This window comes from Pistacia vera, unplaced genomic scaffold, assembly GCF_008641045.1.
Source record: "Pistacia vera cultivar Batoury unplaced genomic scaffold, PisVer_v2 Contig59, whole genome shotgun sequence".
In the NCBI taxonomy this organism is placed as follows: Eukaryota; Viridiplantae; Streptophyta; class Magnoliopsida; order Sapindales; family Anacardiaceae; genus Pistacia; species Pistacia vera.
In genome coordinates, this window is record NW_022196434.1 from 5,493 (window position 1) to 23,015 (window position 17,523).

General features: G+C 36.3%; 1 protein-coding gene across 1 annotated transcript; it reads left to right on the forward strand.

Moving 5' to 3' along the window:
• The first annotated feature begins 9,760 nt into the window (after positions 1–9,760).
• Positions 9,761–14,224, forward strand: LOC116109836 (mRNA-decapping enzyme subunit 2-like). Its single transcript, XM_031396071.1, is given in 7 exon segments — positions 9,761–10,011; positions 10,654–10,805; positions 11,662–11,785; positions 12,458–12,557; positions 13,291–13,443; positions 13,611–13,714; positions 13,800–14,224. Coding segments are annotated over 7 exon segments (834 nt in total). The 5' UTR covers positions 9,761–9,928; the 3' UTR covers positions 13,918–14,224.
• Positions 14,225–17,523: the final 3,299 nt, after the last annotated feature.

Below are 17,523 nucleotides of genomic sequence, written 5' to 3' on the forward strand. Positions count from 1 at the left end.
TTTTGTAGGGTTGGATGTATGAGGTTGTCCCTGTCTTCGGCTAAGGCGGGGGGGGGGGGGGGGGGGGGGGGAGAGGAGGAAGAGTTTGAATGTGCAATAGCAATTTCCTAGGATGTTGCAGTGGCATGTCGAGAAGTGTACCCATTGGGATTATGACCAAATAGACATTGAAATTGAAGTGGCTCAGGTAAGATTAAAGGATTAAGCTTTTGAATATGCAGTTGCTTTAAAATGCCACTTCAATCTGATTGATTTTGTTTCTTATTGCAGGGAGTCGTCCGTCCCTTTCTCATCACTATTGGGGATGAAGCGGAAAAGGAGTATGTCACATCTTTTGAAGCATTGGAGGATGAAAGGGATGAACGGATAGACCGCCTGATGCGGGACCTAGCAGGGGTCACGCATGTGACGACAGTTGCAGGGCCACTGCTTAAGAACGTGGTTGATGCCGAGGATAATGAAGCTCCAATTGGCGGGAGGGAGGAGGAGGAGGAGGAGAGGGAGGAAGAGGTTCGTATGCCTTAGCAAATCGGTACAACAAGTACCGCTTTGCCGAGACATCGGCGTTGGGAGAATGAGGTGGTTGACCTCATAAACGGCCTGTTTGAGAGTTTTACAACAACGATGTATGACAGGTTTGACAAGATGGAAGAGCAGATGAAAAGAGTGGAGGGGAAAGTGGATAAGGTTGCAGAGAAAGTTGGTATGGTGGAGAAGGAAGTTGGTGGAGTATTAAAGGCGGTTGAAGTGCAACCTGGGCTAAAAAGAGAGAGCCGAAAGAGCAAGTTTGTCAAATCGCCTTACACGGTAGTCATACATGGAAAGAAGAGAAAAATTAAGAAACAAATGGAGGAAGGAGCAAACATGAAGGAGGTTAAGAAGGTTGGTGGAGGAAATGGGGCAGTGATAATGAAGGAGGGTGAGGTGGGAGGCAAAGGAAGTGGGGATGTACAAATGGAGGAAGGGGGAGGAAGTAGGCAAGCGAAAATGGACTCAAATGTCGATTTATATAGACTAATAAAAGAGGAAAAGAAAAAACTCTTCTATGCCTATTACAATGAATTAGGAATTGATGCCCATGTACAGTGTAAGATAGGGGATTGTAGTTGGGAATGGTTTGAATAGTTGTTGATGATGGGCAGGTGGCTTGAGGACTCGGTGAGTTATTTTCGCTTAATTTTCCTTATTTTTGCTTATGTTTTCCATTCTTATCATGCTGTTTTTATTTGATGAAACACATCGATGAGGTATTGGCACTGATAAGGCTACGATAGACCAGTAATGGTGATCTATTGTATCCCGACTGTGCCATCACCGATGTGGCGTTTGGCCAAACGCTTGTCTTGACATATCGCAATTTAATTAAAAAGGTCGTTGGTAAAGGTGCAGCAAAAGGAGCAGAGCAAAAAAGATTGGGCCCACAAGACTTGGACTGCGTCCTTGATGATTTTATGTTTGATGACAGGATTATGCAGTATGTACGGGGGGAAATGCCCAAATATGGCCACAGTTGGGCAAAGGTTAAAAGAGTCTACTGCATTATCAAAATCAGAGATATGCATTGGATAGTAGTCGTCGCGCATCTAGAGGAGGGGTTGTTGAAGATCCTTGATTGCAACCCAACTATTTGTCGAGACAAGCAGTTGGAGATCGAGTTGGAGCCACTGTCTAGGTTGTTCTCACTGCTGTTGTGTGACAGCGGGATGTTTGAGCACTTCGGTGATCAAGTACTGACCGGAAAGTAGCTACTTAAGCGCTCTACCGTCCCAAAAAATGAGTCAAGGTAAATTTTGTATAAAACTAACTTACATAATACAATTGTTCTATAAGTTGATTCTAATACTAATGTCTTCTTCCTATTGTAGTGCTGAATGTGGCGCATATGCCTTGAAATTTATTCAGTTTGACATGACCAACACCTCGATGGACAGCTTGAATGATGAAACAATAAGCAACTGTCGGGAGTGCTGGGCTGTTGAGTGCTTCCATAGGCATATGGATCCGTTTTGAGTGACCAGAACCCAATCAAAATGTATGAAAGTTGGACTTTGAATTTTGTAGTTTATGTGATGTTGATGTTGATACTTGGGTTGTGGTGCTGATGCTGCAGGTGTCATGCTTATACAGAGGTTTACCGAAAGAGACGGACTCAATGAACTTCTCAATCTTGCACTCCATAACTTTTTTATGTCTTTTTTTCAATTTACAAAAGCTGACGTGTCTGCAGGTGGTTGCTGGATAATTTTGTAGGTTCTTGGCAAACAATGAGAGGAAACTTCTCAAAGGCTGGTTGACAGGAGGAGACATCTACTATCAAGGCTGCTAGCAAGGCATGGTACCAAACAATGATCTTAGACAGTGATTAAACAGAATTCAAAAACTTCTCAGAGGTTGGTTGGCAGGAGGAGGCATCTGCAATCAAGGCTACTGGGAAGACGTGGTACCAAACAGTGATCTCAGACAGGTTCCTGGCAAACAGAATTCAAAAACTTCTCAAAGGCTGGTTGGCAGGAGGAGGCATCTGCAATCAATGCTGCTGGGAAGGCATGGTATCAAACAATGATCTCAGACAGGTTCTTGGCAAACAGAATTAGAAAACTTCTCAAAGGCTGGTTGGTAGGAGGAGGCATCTGCAATCAAGGCTGCTGGTACCAAACAATGATCTCAGATAGTGATTATACAGAATTTGAAAACTTCTCAAAGGCTGGTTGGCAGGTCACAGGAGGGAAATGAGAATGTATGGAAGGGAAATGAGACAAAAAATGGTACTTGGAATTGGGTTCTTCTTTGCAATTGTTTGGGTGAAGGAAATTTTATTACAATCAGAACTACAGTTAAATGTCTTAGGAATTATTGTGTTTCAGCACTATTATGGATGATTTTAAGTTTAAACTTTCAATTACATTGATGTCTCTTATATTTTGATTTGTGATAAATTAGATTGATATAAATGACTTAATTTTGAGATACAAATTCTTTTCGGATTTGGAAGGGAAATGAGTGAGGTAGAAATGTATCCCAATCACAGTCATTTTGAAATTAATTAACTTAAAGACAGGCATAGTACCAAACAATTACATATATGAGCGACCACATATATCTCTTAAACGACCAAGAGTTTTCCAGAAATGATCGTTTAAGCGATCTAAAATCGCTTAAGCAACCAAGAGTCTTTTACGAAGAATCGCTTAAGCAATACAAAAGGATCGCTTAAGGGATCATAGATCTGGGCAGAAGATTCTGCTTGGAACAAGATCGCTTAAGCGACCAAAAGTAAACGTCAGGAATCACTGAAGCGATACATAAGGATCGCTTAAGCAATCTTGTTCTGGGTAGATGTTGATTCTGCCGCAGACAAGATCGCTTAAGCGATCTGAAATCGCTTAAGCGACCAAGAGTAAAAGCAAAGAATCGCTTAAGCGATCTCTTAAACGATCATCCATGTGGGCACTTATGTATTCTTTGCTCATGATCGCTTAAGCGATCGTAAATCGCTTAAGCGACCAAGTGTAAAAGGTTAGGATCGGTTAAGCGATATCATAAATCTCTTAAGCGACTAAGTCTAAATACACAGGATTGCTTAAGCGATATAGTAAATTGCTTGAGCGATCCTGTGTATTCGAATTTTATTTATTGTATTTCAGAAGATCGGTTAAGCGATTAACGCTATCTTAAACATATAAGGTGTACGATTCGTTCTCAGTAGAACATGACCGTTATTACATTTTAATTAAACATATAGTTCTTTTACGTCAGTATGAAACATATAAGGTGTTGAATGTTTACGTCTATGCTAAACATATAGGGTTTACGATTATTGTTTGTGGGCTATGACCGTTATTATATTTGTATTAAACATATAGTTCTTTTACGTCAGTATGAAACATATAAGGTGTAGCATGTTTACGTCTATGCTAAACATATAGGGTTTATGATTCGTTCAGTGGACCATGACCGTTATTATATTTATATTAAACATATAGTTCTTTTACATCTATATTAAACATATAAGGTGTAGAATGTTTACGTCTATGCTAAGCATATAGGGTTTATGATTCGTTCAGTGGACCATGACCGTTATTATATTTATATTAAACATATAGTTCTTTTACGTCTATATCAAACATATAAGGTGTAGAATGTTTACGTCTATGCTAGATATACAGGGTTTACGATTCGTTCAGTAAACCATGACCGTTATTATATTTATATTAGACATATAGTTCTTTTACGTCTATATCAAATATATAAGGTGTAGTATATCAGTATATTTTTTAGGAAATATTAGTATTTTTTTTTAATTATTTCGATCCCTTAAGTTTATTAATTTCATTAAATACTCCTAGAAAAAAGTTTAAAAATTAACAGAAACACCCCCACCCACTTATACTTGCCAGATTTCGGTAACCACAGTCGGTCGTCGCCAAAATCTATCAGAACGGCCTATAAACGACTGGAACAGGCCGATTATTCACCGATGTGGCCTTTTCTGGCCATATCCACAGTGGATCTGGTCGAAAAAGGCCAGATGTGGCCGTCATGGACCGCCAAAGAAATGGCCATGGTTGATAGTCAACGACGGCCAAATATTGGCCATCATTGATTGAAAATGACGGCCATATATTTTGCCATCGATCTGGACTTTTACGGTCGTCGACGGCCAGATCTGGCCGTAGATCTAACCTTTTTTGGCCAGATCTGTGGTCGATGTGGCCGTAAAAGGCCATATCGACGTCCTACCCGCTAGATCTGATTGGTCTACGTCATAACGGCCTATTCCGGTCAGATTCCGACGGTGGTTGTCGGAATCTGGTATCGTGGGTAGGTAGGGGTGTTTTTGTTCATTTTTAAACTTTTTTTTGGGGGTATTTATGAAATTAATTAACTTAAGGGACTAAAAGTAATTTAAAAATATACTAATATTTCCTAAATAATTAAACAAACAATCATTTTGGGAAAAAATAGTATATTATTGTACAGTACAAAGGAAATTAGGCATGATCGCTTAAGCGATGCAAGATATCACTTAAGGAAATCATGGCTTATGTATAATGTCTCGCTTAACACTGAAAGATCTATTATTTTTGTTAGTTCTTGGCAAGAAAATAATATATATAAAAGATACAATAATAATATAAAATTGAACTCTGTAATCATATGCTCTCCAATTTGTAGACCTAGAGGGTGCCATAATTTTTCAGAAACCTTTTCACTATAAACAATGACTCGCTCCTCTTATCACAATAAGTTTTCTAGCATAACTGCTGTAACCTTCTTAAATATTACACTCTTTTGAGATTCTTCTCAGCCTGATTTTAAAAGAGTTGTTATTTTAAGGAGTAAATGAAGTTTGAATGACTAATCAACAGATTGTTTGTGCAGATAGTTTTTCACAGTTACAGCTCCGTACGATTTGTTCAATAAAGAATACTTAACTTAATAATAATAAATATTAAATAAAAAAGGACTAACAACAGTAATATAATAAGTGTAGATAATTTAATTTTATGTACGGAGTTGTAACTGTGCAAAACCATTTGAACAAACAATCTGTTCAGTAATCATTCAAAATTCTAAATACACAGGGTCGCTTAAGCAATCAACTCCGAGGCAGAATCAATATCTGCCCAGGTGCATGATCGCCTAAGCGAACCGTGATATCGCGATTCTTCTCTTTTTCACTTGGTCGCTTAAGCGATTTTAGATCGCTTAAGCAATCATGTGATGGGCAGAATCAATATCTGCCCAGGTACATGATCGCCTAAGCGATCCGTGATATCGCTTAAGCGATTCTTCTATTTTTCACTTGGTCGATTAAGCGATCCTTTACGAAAAACCCTTCGTCGCTTAAGCGATCACAGGCAATACATACTTTTCCATCTGTTCTCCTAAATTTTGACAAACTAAAATTACCAACACATATTAATTCTATACTTTCTCCTCAATTTGACAACCTAATTCCAAACTAAAATCACCAACAAATATTTAGGCAATGTAACAAGAATACTAAATATAAAGAATGATTTATTCAAGGTAACAATAAAAATAAAAAAAATAAATAATTGAAAATAATAACTCATCAAAGGTTGGCCTTGGCAACTCCCTGAATTTCGTCTTTCTTTGAACCTAATTTTCTGGATCTGCATGTGATTACTTTTGGCAACTGCTTCTCTTGTGACCAGGTTGCTTGCAAATTGAGCACTTATTCATCTTCCGAGGAACCTCACAGGCTAATGGAATACGCTTAACTCTTTTTCTCCCCTTTGCTATCTTCTTGAATGGAGGATGGATGATAATGTCAACCAACTCTGGCGGCACTACCCACTGCTCTTCTGGAGGCACTAGATATATCGTTTCTGAATAAGCTAGCATGTAGTGATTTGACATATAGAGAGGGGAGCAAAGTTCCATGTAAATTCTTGAACCAAAATCCGACTTCCGTTGGTGTTTCAGTGCTGCTAGTGCATGAGGACAAGGTAAACGTTGAATGTCAAATACTTTATAGCTGCAAGTTTTACTAACAAGGTTAACTAGGGCATCCGGACCATAGCCGCACACAATGAACTCTTGAGCATTAAGAGGATAGGCAAACAATGCATTTGACAGTTCCATACGTTCTCGCAATATTTTTTCAGTTGACGGAACAAGGGTTGTATGAAAATTATCTGACTTCGTACGATGCTCATGGAACCACCGTGACGATGTCCTCTAAATTTATGGACTCGGCTATGTTCGTGGTCATGACATCAAACCTTCTTCCAAGAAGGTAAGCTCTACTCCATTGCTCAAAACCAACATCATGCTCAAGATACTTAGCAACTCTATCATCTTGATTCGGATTTGCTGGAAGTGCTCCTCGAACTCATTAACCCGATAAGCTTTTGTTGCCATGTAGTATGTCTGAAGGAGGTCATCATACTTAAACTTTTGTTTTATGTTCTCACCAAGGTGTCTCATACAGAATTCGTGATGTGCTTGAGGGTAAATAGTGGCAATCCCCTTCTTTATAGAGTTGTGCCTATCGGATATTATGCACAACTCGTCACTGTCAGGCACTATCGTATGTAATTGTTGAAAAAACCAAGTCCATGACTTGTCATTCTCAGAGTCAACCACAGACCATGCAACATGATATGTGTGATTCTTGCTGTCTTATGCAGTGGCCACCAACAATGTACCTCCATACTTTCCTGTCAAAAAGCAACCATCAATAGCCAAAACCTTTCTCATGTTTACAAAACCCCCTTATAGCAGAACCGTAAGCAACAAAAAAATATTTAAACATCATATTCTTGTCCCACTTCAAAGCCGTCTTGCTACCTTGGTTTGTCAACTCAAGCATATAACGGTATGTTTTTAATACTTTGTACCTGTGCTCTTTTGTGCCCCTTACAAAATCTTGTGCATGTTGTCTCCCTTTCCAGCATTTCCAGTAACTAACAGTACATCCCAACTTTGTGCGCACAAGTCTCTGAATGTCTTTAGCAGATGGACATTTCCCTTCAACGAACTAACTTTTGACAAATTATCCAATAGCATCAGCGGAGGCTTGTCGATGCTCACCTGAAATATGTCCCAAACCACATGTGTGCTCACGGGTATATGTGCTAAGAATAAATTTTTCCGACTCGGCCAACCTTCTATAATAAACCTGCTACTTGCACTTTCGGTCACGACATGCAACCGTCATAGCCAATGAATTTGACTTTTTGGTGATGAACTCAAAATTACCTCTCACGGCGATAAGTTTTAGCTTCCTCACCACTTCATCTTTGTTGTCAAATAAATACCCTATGCGCAACTCCGATCCATCCGTAAAAACATGAACTGATTCACTACTACCTGCAATTGCCCCCTCTGAACCTACATAAACGGCCAATGTCCTCACAAACTACACCTTCTGCATAATATATATTTAAAGGAATCTCTACATCTGCGGGAACATGTACGGGGTCCTCGTCCTCAACATTTTCATTTTGCCACCCATGACCAACCTCTTCTATAGTGTCCTCCTCACCACCCAATTTACCGTTGACTCTTGATTTTTCAACTAACAAATCATTGCCGCCCTCTTAGTTCAAATTAAAACCAGGCAAATCTCCACCAACTTCCTCGTTATCCCCTTCCTTTGAACCAACTTCCAACGGTTTTTCTACAAAAGAAACCCTTAAAATCGGCCTCGAACCATTATTGACCACATAAATCATATATAACTTCACACTTTCATCCGACTTTATTATAGTAGGAGGTATCTTATAATGTTGAGGAACTCTGCTTAAAACATACTTCACAACTATATCACTACATGAGCAACTCAATTCACCTCTTCTAATTATTTCATCAGTCAACTCATCAAAACTAATCTCTGTGCTCACAGCAATTGGTATAACTTCTTTGCTCTTCCTAATCCACTTCCAGCTACTTTCTTCCTCCACCCACTCACCAAAATATTCAACACCCAAAACAACTTGTCAAATGTCTCATAATAGCCAATTACCTATAATGCAAGAAAAAAACTATTCTTAACTGATGTACTAAGAGTTGAAATATTTTAAAAAACATCTACATAGTCACTTGATAGATCTGGTGTATCGTTTAAGCGTCTAGTATATCTTTTACTGGATCGCTTAAGCGATCTAGTATAAATAAGCATGATCGCTTAAGCGATCTTATGCCATTTAATGATCGCTTAAACGATCTGCTGCTATACACCAGACTTTTAGCAGATCGCTTAAGTGATCTTATGCCACATACCTGATCACTTAAGCGATCTATCTACTGTATTACCAGCGTACCAGATCGCTTAAGCGACACACTAGATCACTTAAGCGATCCATCATATCTAGAACATATTTTCAGTCTCTCCGCCTACAATCGGTGCTACCACCCCCAGCTACCCACAATGCAAGACATTTTTCAACAAATTTCACTCCTTTCAACTTCCATTACATCAAACACAACCTAAACAACTAAATCAAAATCATAACCCAAACCCAATCCATCATTAAATCTTTGTAAATCAAAATATAAAATCAAAAGGGGAGATACACATACCTGGACGAAATGTCACGAGGAGGAGGAAGAGGAGGAGGAGGACGACGACGATGATCTGTGTTGGAGAAGATGTTAATGGCGGAGGAATGCGTTAATGTCGCGGGAGGAAGAAAAAGGTATTTGGGTTTGTTTGCTAGAATTTCGACTTTTTGGGGACATATTTAATTTTTAAAAGATTACACAATTATTCATAATTAACCCCTAATCAAGTTTAATTAAGCTTAATAAAAAAACATGGCTATTTAGTTAAATTTTACAAACTGTATGGCCTTTTAATTAAATTTTAATTCTAAATGGTCTTTTAATAAAATCCCCCAAGGAATAGGGCTTGTTTTTCAAATGCGCAGCTCACGGTGGTGATGCGGTAAGGAATAGGGTTTGTAAAATTGGGGAGTGAATTTTTGTTCGCCTAAATTTTAGTTTGCCTTATTTTTTAAAGAATAATACTACACATACATCATTCTCATATGACATTTCTCATACAACATTATATGACAAGATATGATTAGGTAAAAGTTTAATTTTAACTTTAAATTAGTCAATCATATCTTGCCACATAATATTGTATAAGAAATTTTATATGAAAATGATGTATACTTAGTATTTCTCTTTTTAAAATGCGTGGCTCCCGTTAGTGTGGGTTAGCGGCTCACGTTAGCTGAAGAAAGAAAATAACTAAGAGAGGCTCTAGAAGTTATAAACATCGTTGATTCCTCTGCTCTCACTGCAGCTCCCAAAACCGGAGAGAGAGCGCCTTCACTGTCCATTTTCACTCTCCAATATTTCAAAGTACAAAACAAAAACACAGGAAACAGAAACACAAAAAAAACTTAGGGTTTATTTTCTATTTTTTAGGTTTTTCTTCGTGTAGGCGATGTCAAGTCTCCATCGATCCTCAAGCGCGCCGTATAAAAGCGGCGGCCTTCCTCCTCAAGAACCTCTAGACGATCTCTGCAGGTATTTATTGTTCTTCGTTCACGCTTTGATTCTTATGCCCAGCTCTCTATCAACTGCTTCGTTGCTCAGAATTTTATTTCGAAAATGTTTAATGTTGATTTATTCTCGTTTGTCTGCTTTGGAATGTATAGAATAGCGCTGTTTAATCGATCAATTCGTTAGAATAGTGTTGATAACGACAAATTTTATTATAAGCTGTTAAAGCTAAATTGGCGTGCTAAATCGTGAAACAAGCAAGGAACTTAGTTGTTAAAGCTTGTCTAATGACAGAGGATTGAATTAGTAATATTTAAATCTACGTTTAGGATTATCATCTTCAAAACTGTTGAGTTCTTTCTATGGGTGCTGTATGGTAAAATGGAGAGTTGAGAATCTTTAAAATACAACAACAGGTTGGGGATTTGTTGGGTGTGCTATGTCAGTGAATTTTTTGAACCTCTTCTCATAAGTAAGCAAGACGATTGTCATATAGTCTTTGCTTTATAAGCATTAGCACGGTATCTTCTTTTTGTTGTTGCAATGCACTAATATTATTGCATATATAGCAGATTGTTTATCTTTCGCCTTCTTTTCTTTTTCTTTTCATTTTCCCTTATTTTTTTATTCATGTCTATTCTTTTTGGTCAAATGATTTTGCTACAGTCGGTTTGTGTTAAATGTGCCAAAGGAAGATCAACAATCATTTGAGAGGATTTTGTTTCTTGTGGAGTACGCACATTGGTTCTACGAGGATAATTCAGTGGAAAATAATCCATCACTGAAATCATTCACTTTGAAGGAGTTCACTTCTTTACGTATCCTTTACCATCTGTTTTTGTTTTTGACTTTATTTTTAATAATTTTGTGTTCATTTGTCACATTAATACCATATATTTTCCACGATTATCTTCAACCTGCTTTCACCGTTGTGTTAGCTCATAATAAGCTAGAGATAAAAGCAAATTGTTTAGGCATCAGATATCATCACGTAATGTACCTCCATGACCTCTTCATTCAAATGTTATTGATTGCTTTTTATGATGCTTTTCTCTTTTTTTGCTTTCTTGTATGTGTTGCATAAGTTTGGAAGTGTAGGGCCAGACTGTGTCGTATATATTGAAGGTTTGGCAATATTACAATCATGAATACTTGTCAGGTGTTACAGACATAGTTTTCTAGTAAGCTTGAATTGACTGTTTGAAAGGAGAACACCCAAGAAACATGGACTATAGAGTTGAGCAAGTGGGTCGATCTGAATTTTGCTTTCAGTTTCTTGAAATATCTTTTTATGCTTTTTCAAATAAAATTAAGAGGAACTTTTACCACTGATGATAGATTGTTTGGTTTTCATGTGGATAAGACAAAGTATTTCTAGGTCAAGAAATTGCATGTCTGAAAATGAATAGATTTGAAAATGGCACAAATAAGGACAAGTTAAAGCCACTTAAGATGGTTTTGCTGTATGTAATTTTGTTAATTCAAAGAGGAAAAAATCATTTTGGCTAATTAAGGAACGATTTCACTGCATGTGAATTCAGGGTGCTATGCAGCCAGATTTAGATTGTGTAATATATATCTTGAGTTTTTGATCTTCTTCTTGTGCTTCTTTCTGTTTTCTGCATGTTATTATATCTTTATTATCTTACCCTTTGTTTTTTTAATATATCTCAGTTTTTAACAGTTGTGATGTATTAAGACCTTATGTTGCTCACATAGACGACATATTCAAGGATTTCACTTCTTACAAGGTTCGAGTTCCAGTAACGGGGGCAATCATTTTGGATGAAACCTATGAATGGGTGAGGCTTCATGTCAATAAACTAGTTTTTTTATCACCTTTTGTTAGAAGACTCCTAAATGTTAAGTGATCTTTGATATTCGACCAATCTGATTTTTTGAATTTTATACTTTATGTTCTTGCTGTACTGTGGTTTTTAAGCACAAAAATGTTTGATTTTGAATATGAATAATGTTCGCCTTTCTACAAGCATGTTCATTTACCGGAAGTCAGGAGGCATGATGCTGTACCTGACAATGACATGAATGTCAAAAGATTAGGGATATTCTTTGAAATACTAAGAAGAAAGTGGTAGTATGGTGATGTTTAATTCACATCTATGTCAGAAAATTTTTGCATTGTTTTTTATTGACACCTCTTCTTTTACTGTAGCTTCTGACAAAAAATTGGATTGTCGGTTACAGACTTTCTCCTTACCTGTTCCAGAACCTCTGTTGTTCTTTTCTTTTAGTGTAGCTTTTGAATAGGAATTGATTTATCAGCGAAACAGTACCTCGCATGTTGCTTTTTTCTGCGAGTATTTTCCATTTGTTTGATCCTAAAATGATGGACTTTCCTATGATTTAGGTTTTTAAAATTTCAACTGTGTAATACTTGGCTATAAACATTTTCAAGTTAAAACTGAAGTTCCATTTATATTTTTACCTGATATTTTATCTGCTACACTTGACAATGCATACTAGTGAAGGGATGGAAAGGGTCAAGCTGGAGTTTTCCACGTGGATAAAAAAACAAAGATGAGGAAGATCATACATGTGCTGTCCGAGAAGTAAGCTTGTCTCTTGTGGCAGTCTTTGATTGTGCTCTCTTCTGTCTGATTTATTTATTCTAGCATCCTCATTGAAATTTAAAAGCCAGTTTCTTTATACTTGAGTCAATAAACACTTCGTTCTCAGAAGTCAGTCATAAGGTTTAGATATATTTTGAATATGTACATAATGGAAACTGATTTCTTCATTCAAATTGGTGATTGATATTTCTTTCTGTAGATAATAAACCTAGTAATTATGTTCAGCTGAGTCTTATGTAATACTGTAGATTGGCACCTTCGTTAATAGTGCAAACTCCAATCACGGTATTGTAGAGAAAAGTTTTTCTAGATCACCTTGTTGATTGCTTTTTATTTATTTTTTTATTTATAAATTGAACTAATATTCTCAGAAGATTAAAGAAAGTTCTTTGGATGTCGATTATGAAGTCAAAATATGGTCCCATGGCCTAGCCGCTAATAATAGAAAGAAGTTCTCTTAATTTATGCTGGTTGATGGACATAATCTCAATGCTAGAAATTCATAAATATAGAAATTAACTGATCCATCGCTTGTTTTCTAACTTGGGGAAATAGACATGATTCTGCTGGTTTCTGTTCCAAGCTTTTTTTCGATAGCATGGATACCTGTTTTTAAGGTATTCAGGAGGATGGGGGCCAGTATTGATTTAACCTGTGGTCTCTCTTACTGTACTCTGAATATTGTTTGACCTACTTACTGCGGCATATGCAGGTCCTGGAGGAAACAGGTTTTGATGTTTCAATGCTTCTTAACAAAGATGTGTCCATTGAACTGATATTTGGACAGCAGAGGGTGCGGCTCTACATAATTGCTGGTGTCAGAGATAATACTTTCTTTGCCCCTCAAACGAAAAAGGGGATCAGTGTATGCTATATTTTTGTCAATTAATTTATATTTGATATTTTCAATCTTCATATAATTTTTTTTTTCTTTTCTTTGAGTGGCTTCCTTGAGGACTTGAGAAAAATATGTAGTCCGTTTTCTTTCATCTTTAAGTCTTTCTTCACAAGCATGCCTACTGTTACTTGGAGGAAATTGCATGGCATCGGCTTGATGATCTTCAGCCAGCTACTGAAGATGTGATATCCCATGGGATCACTGGTCTGAAGCTTTACATGGTGGCTCCTTTTTTGGCGTGGGTATCCTGGTATTCAACTTGGTTTTTTTCAGACAGGTTTATGCAATTGGCTGTTTAACTGGTTTATGATATCCTTGTGCAGATCTTTGAAAAAATGGATTTCAGCACATAAGCCCCCAATTGCTCCAAAACTTGATATGCCTCTCAAAGGTTTCCCCTTCTCCTTTTCCTGTGAAATTTTGATTTTGGTAGAATATTAGTATTAGGTTTTATGCCATGGATTGGAAAGAGGGTGGAAACTGTATAATGATATGACAAGTTATAAATGTATCTCTCATATTCCTCGAGGGTGAAAATTATATGATGGTATAACAAGTTATATATCCATCTCTCATATTCCTCAGGTACATGTATTAGTTCATTTGAAAAACTCTAATTAAGTCAAACAGAGTTGTGTCCATCTTTGTTACTAAAAATATGTTAGACTGTCAGCTGTCTTTATTTTATTTTAGCTGTAACTTCCAATGACAGATCATTGCATCTGTCCTAGAGTTGGCGTTTTGTGTATTTTCTGATGAACTGTAGGGCAGGGGTGGAATTTGCAACCTGTCAAAAGCTACTCCGAACTTCACACTCCACCCTGTTTTTGGGTTCTGATTACTCATCTCTTCTCTTGTGTCTTGGAAACCAAATATAGAAGGTTAAATTGTGGAAAGGTCTATATTGTTTTTATTGGAAAGGAGATTAGATACAGAAGATTAAAATTTGGAAAGCAAATCTATATGAATTTATGGTTTCATGGTTGATGCTTGTTTTGAATTTAGGGTCATCCTAGGTTTTTGTGATTCGTTGGCCAACCTCTGATCATTTCTTCATTGTTTAATACCCTGACTTGTTTAGAGGCCTCAAAATTATGGAAAATGTAGTTGCCTTTTGAAGAGGTAAGAAAGTCAAACCATTTGAAGATTTGCTGCTTACCTCTTCATTTAGTGACTTGACAAGAAAGAAAAAATCAAATAATTGGTGAAAAAGACAAGAAAATAGTAGCAAGTTAACGGATAGAGTTTGCCTTTTTGCTTCTATTAGGCTTCAGCTGCTGAGGAGTTTCAAGATTCTTCCATTTCCCTTATTCATCACTATTAGGAAGGGGGATTCTGAGCTAATTTCATGTAGTTTGTGATTTACTTCTAGAAGGTAAGGATAATTAGTCACCCTAAACAAGTGTTATAACTTTGTTTCCCTGTTCTTTTTTCTTTTCTTCAATAAGACATAAAAAATATTATTATAAAATAAAATTAGAATACAAAGATGTGAACCAGAAACCCAAACAAGAAGACAAAAAAAAAAATCAAAACTACAGCATTAACACTAGAAGAACTTCCTCAAATAAGGCTAAGAAATTCATAAAACTGAAGCCAGAAAGTTGTCCAATCCCTTTGAGTAAAGAAAAAAGTAGCCCCCTCAAATTGCTTTGTAGTTGATACATACAATGAAGCAAGAGTATGAACTCTTTCCCAAGGGAGTCCCAAAACCTACCTTAACTGTAACCAAAATCCACCTATGTGAATTATTAACCCTAACCTCCATTTATAGTGCAGGTACCTAAAGCCTATAGGGTGATCAAGAATCTAGAATCTACACATGTAGTAAATGTTTTAGTTTTGGAATTCATATATTTTATTAATTGTTTTAGTTAGATTCCGTTTTCCTATAGTTGATTTAGGAAGGATAAAAATAAGGCAGATAAAGAATTGATAGATTTAAGGAGAAAGGAAGGGGAGATAAACTAGAGAATAAGAAAAAGGAGAATAGCAGCGAAGCCGAACAAGAGGAAGAAATAGATAAATTTGGGAGACAGTTTTCATTATTCAATAATCATCAAGTCTACAAAAAACTATAAACCAGGGCCCTAATTATATAGTGGCTAGTCCTAAACGAAATAAGAAATAGAAACTTCTGCTAAGAACAAAGTCCAACTGAAAACAAGTAATAAAATATATGTTTCATATATGGATAGATTCTAGATTCTTCACATTGAGGTTTTCCAGCATCAGCTACGCATGATATGGAAAAAAAGAAAACATATCTCTAAGAAAAAATGAGGATCAGCAAACAAATTCTGAGTTGGAACTATGAGAATATAGAAAATGTAATAAGAGTACACAGGCGAGCTACAAAATTTGCTTAAGTTAAAACAGTTTTTCTAATTAAGCAAGTTGTTTATCTTGATATTATCAATTAATATAATGAACTTTTGATCAAACACCAGTTATACAGAGTAAACAACATAAGTAGAATCACTAACTGAAGATTGTAAGTATCTAATTACCTATAACTTCACAACTCTAAATTGCAAATAATGTCCCTCATGAATGTAAAAGTGAACGTGATACAAACCAGATTCTTTGGGATTTGTAGATAAGCAATAAGCCAATTTTTCTGAAAGCCATGATGACTGCGATACACTCTTTTGTCTCACCAAGTCCCTTGCCCTGTTTGCTGCCAGATCTGCCTAAATTACGGAGATAAAAAATGAGGAAAGCTTTCAAGTTTAACAGCTTGTTGCAATTGGACTCGTGAGTCCTTGATCATGAGACTTGATGCATTGAAATGTTTATTGAAATAAGGATATTTGAATTAGAAAGGGACGCCTTGTGAGCACTTAGAAAGGATTGAATCAAGTACATGCATCTAGATGGAACTTCAAAAATTCAGTAAGATACTCCTTGACGGATTGAAAAACCACTTTCTGCACCTCAGGATTTCCCAACCTTGTCTTCAGTGATAGAAGAAGGTCGTCAAGTTAGGCATCATCAATGAAAGGAGTAATTTCCAATAGTAGTATCAAATCAGCCAAAGCATTGTGACAACCAAACACGAGTACCCAATAAAATGTTGTGAATAGAAAGTACCTTTGTTTGCCCTTCAAACTCTGGATTTGGAACTTTGACTGAGATAACACATGTCAATCCCTCCCTAAGGTGTTTACCACTTAATCTCGTATCCTTATCCTGGAAAAGAACCATTAACAGAATGAAAATGACAATAGCTTTTATCCTCGTCCTATTCATGTCACAATTAATGTTTGTTTGCATCGGACAGAGACTAATGAAATTTTCTTCTTGCAATGCATTCATATGTTGGGACTTGCAATATCATAACTCATTCTCCTGGCAGAACTTAATCTATTCCCAATCCTAATTTTTGGTACTCAAAAAGTTGGGACTTGGAAGTTTACACGCAATCAAGGACAAAGTTTTACATTTTTCATTGTAGTTATTCAAATCCTTCAGCCGTACTTACACTAAAAGACAACTTATACAAATTGAAGAACACAAGAAGAAAAACACACCTTGAACATTTTTTATTTTTTCCGAAGATTATTGAGACTTCTTGTCAATGTAGCCTTAACACCATCAATATGTGTGCCACCATCAACAGTACGTATGCTGTTAGCATACCCTAGAATCGTATCTACAGATGCACCAGAACACCTAGTAATGAAAGATACAAGAACCAAATAAAATAATTTCGATTACTCACTGATTTGTAGGGACCGATAATAATTGTTTTTTTTTTAAATAAAAAAATAAAAAGCTATATTGTCAAATGAAAACGAACAAAATTTTGTACGTTAAAATCTAGAAAATGATAATCTAATTACAGAACTGTTAAAAGTATTGAGACTTATATTTGAAAGATCTTTCGGAAAAATAAGAATTTCTTATGCAAAATCAAAAAACTTATTTTCATTATTTATTTGAAGAAATATTTTATTTGAGGGATTTTGATATTTATGTCTAGTTATTACTTGTTGAAGTTAGATTTATTTTTTTCATTAGATTTTAGTTATTTGACTTTAGAGT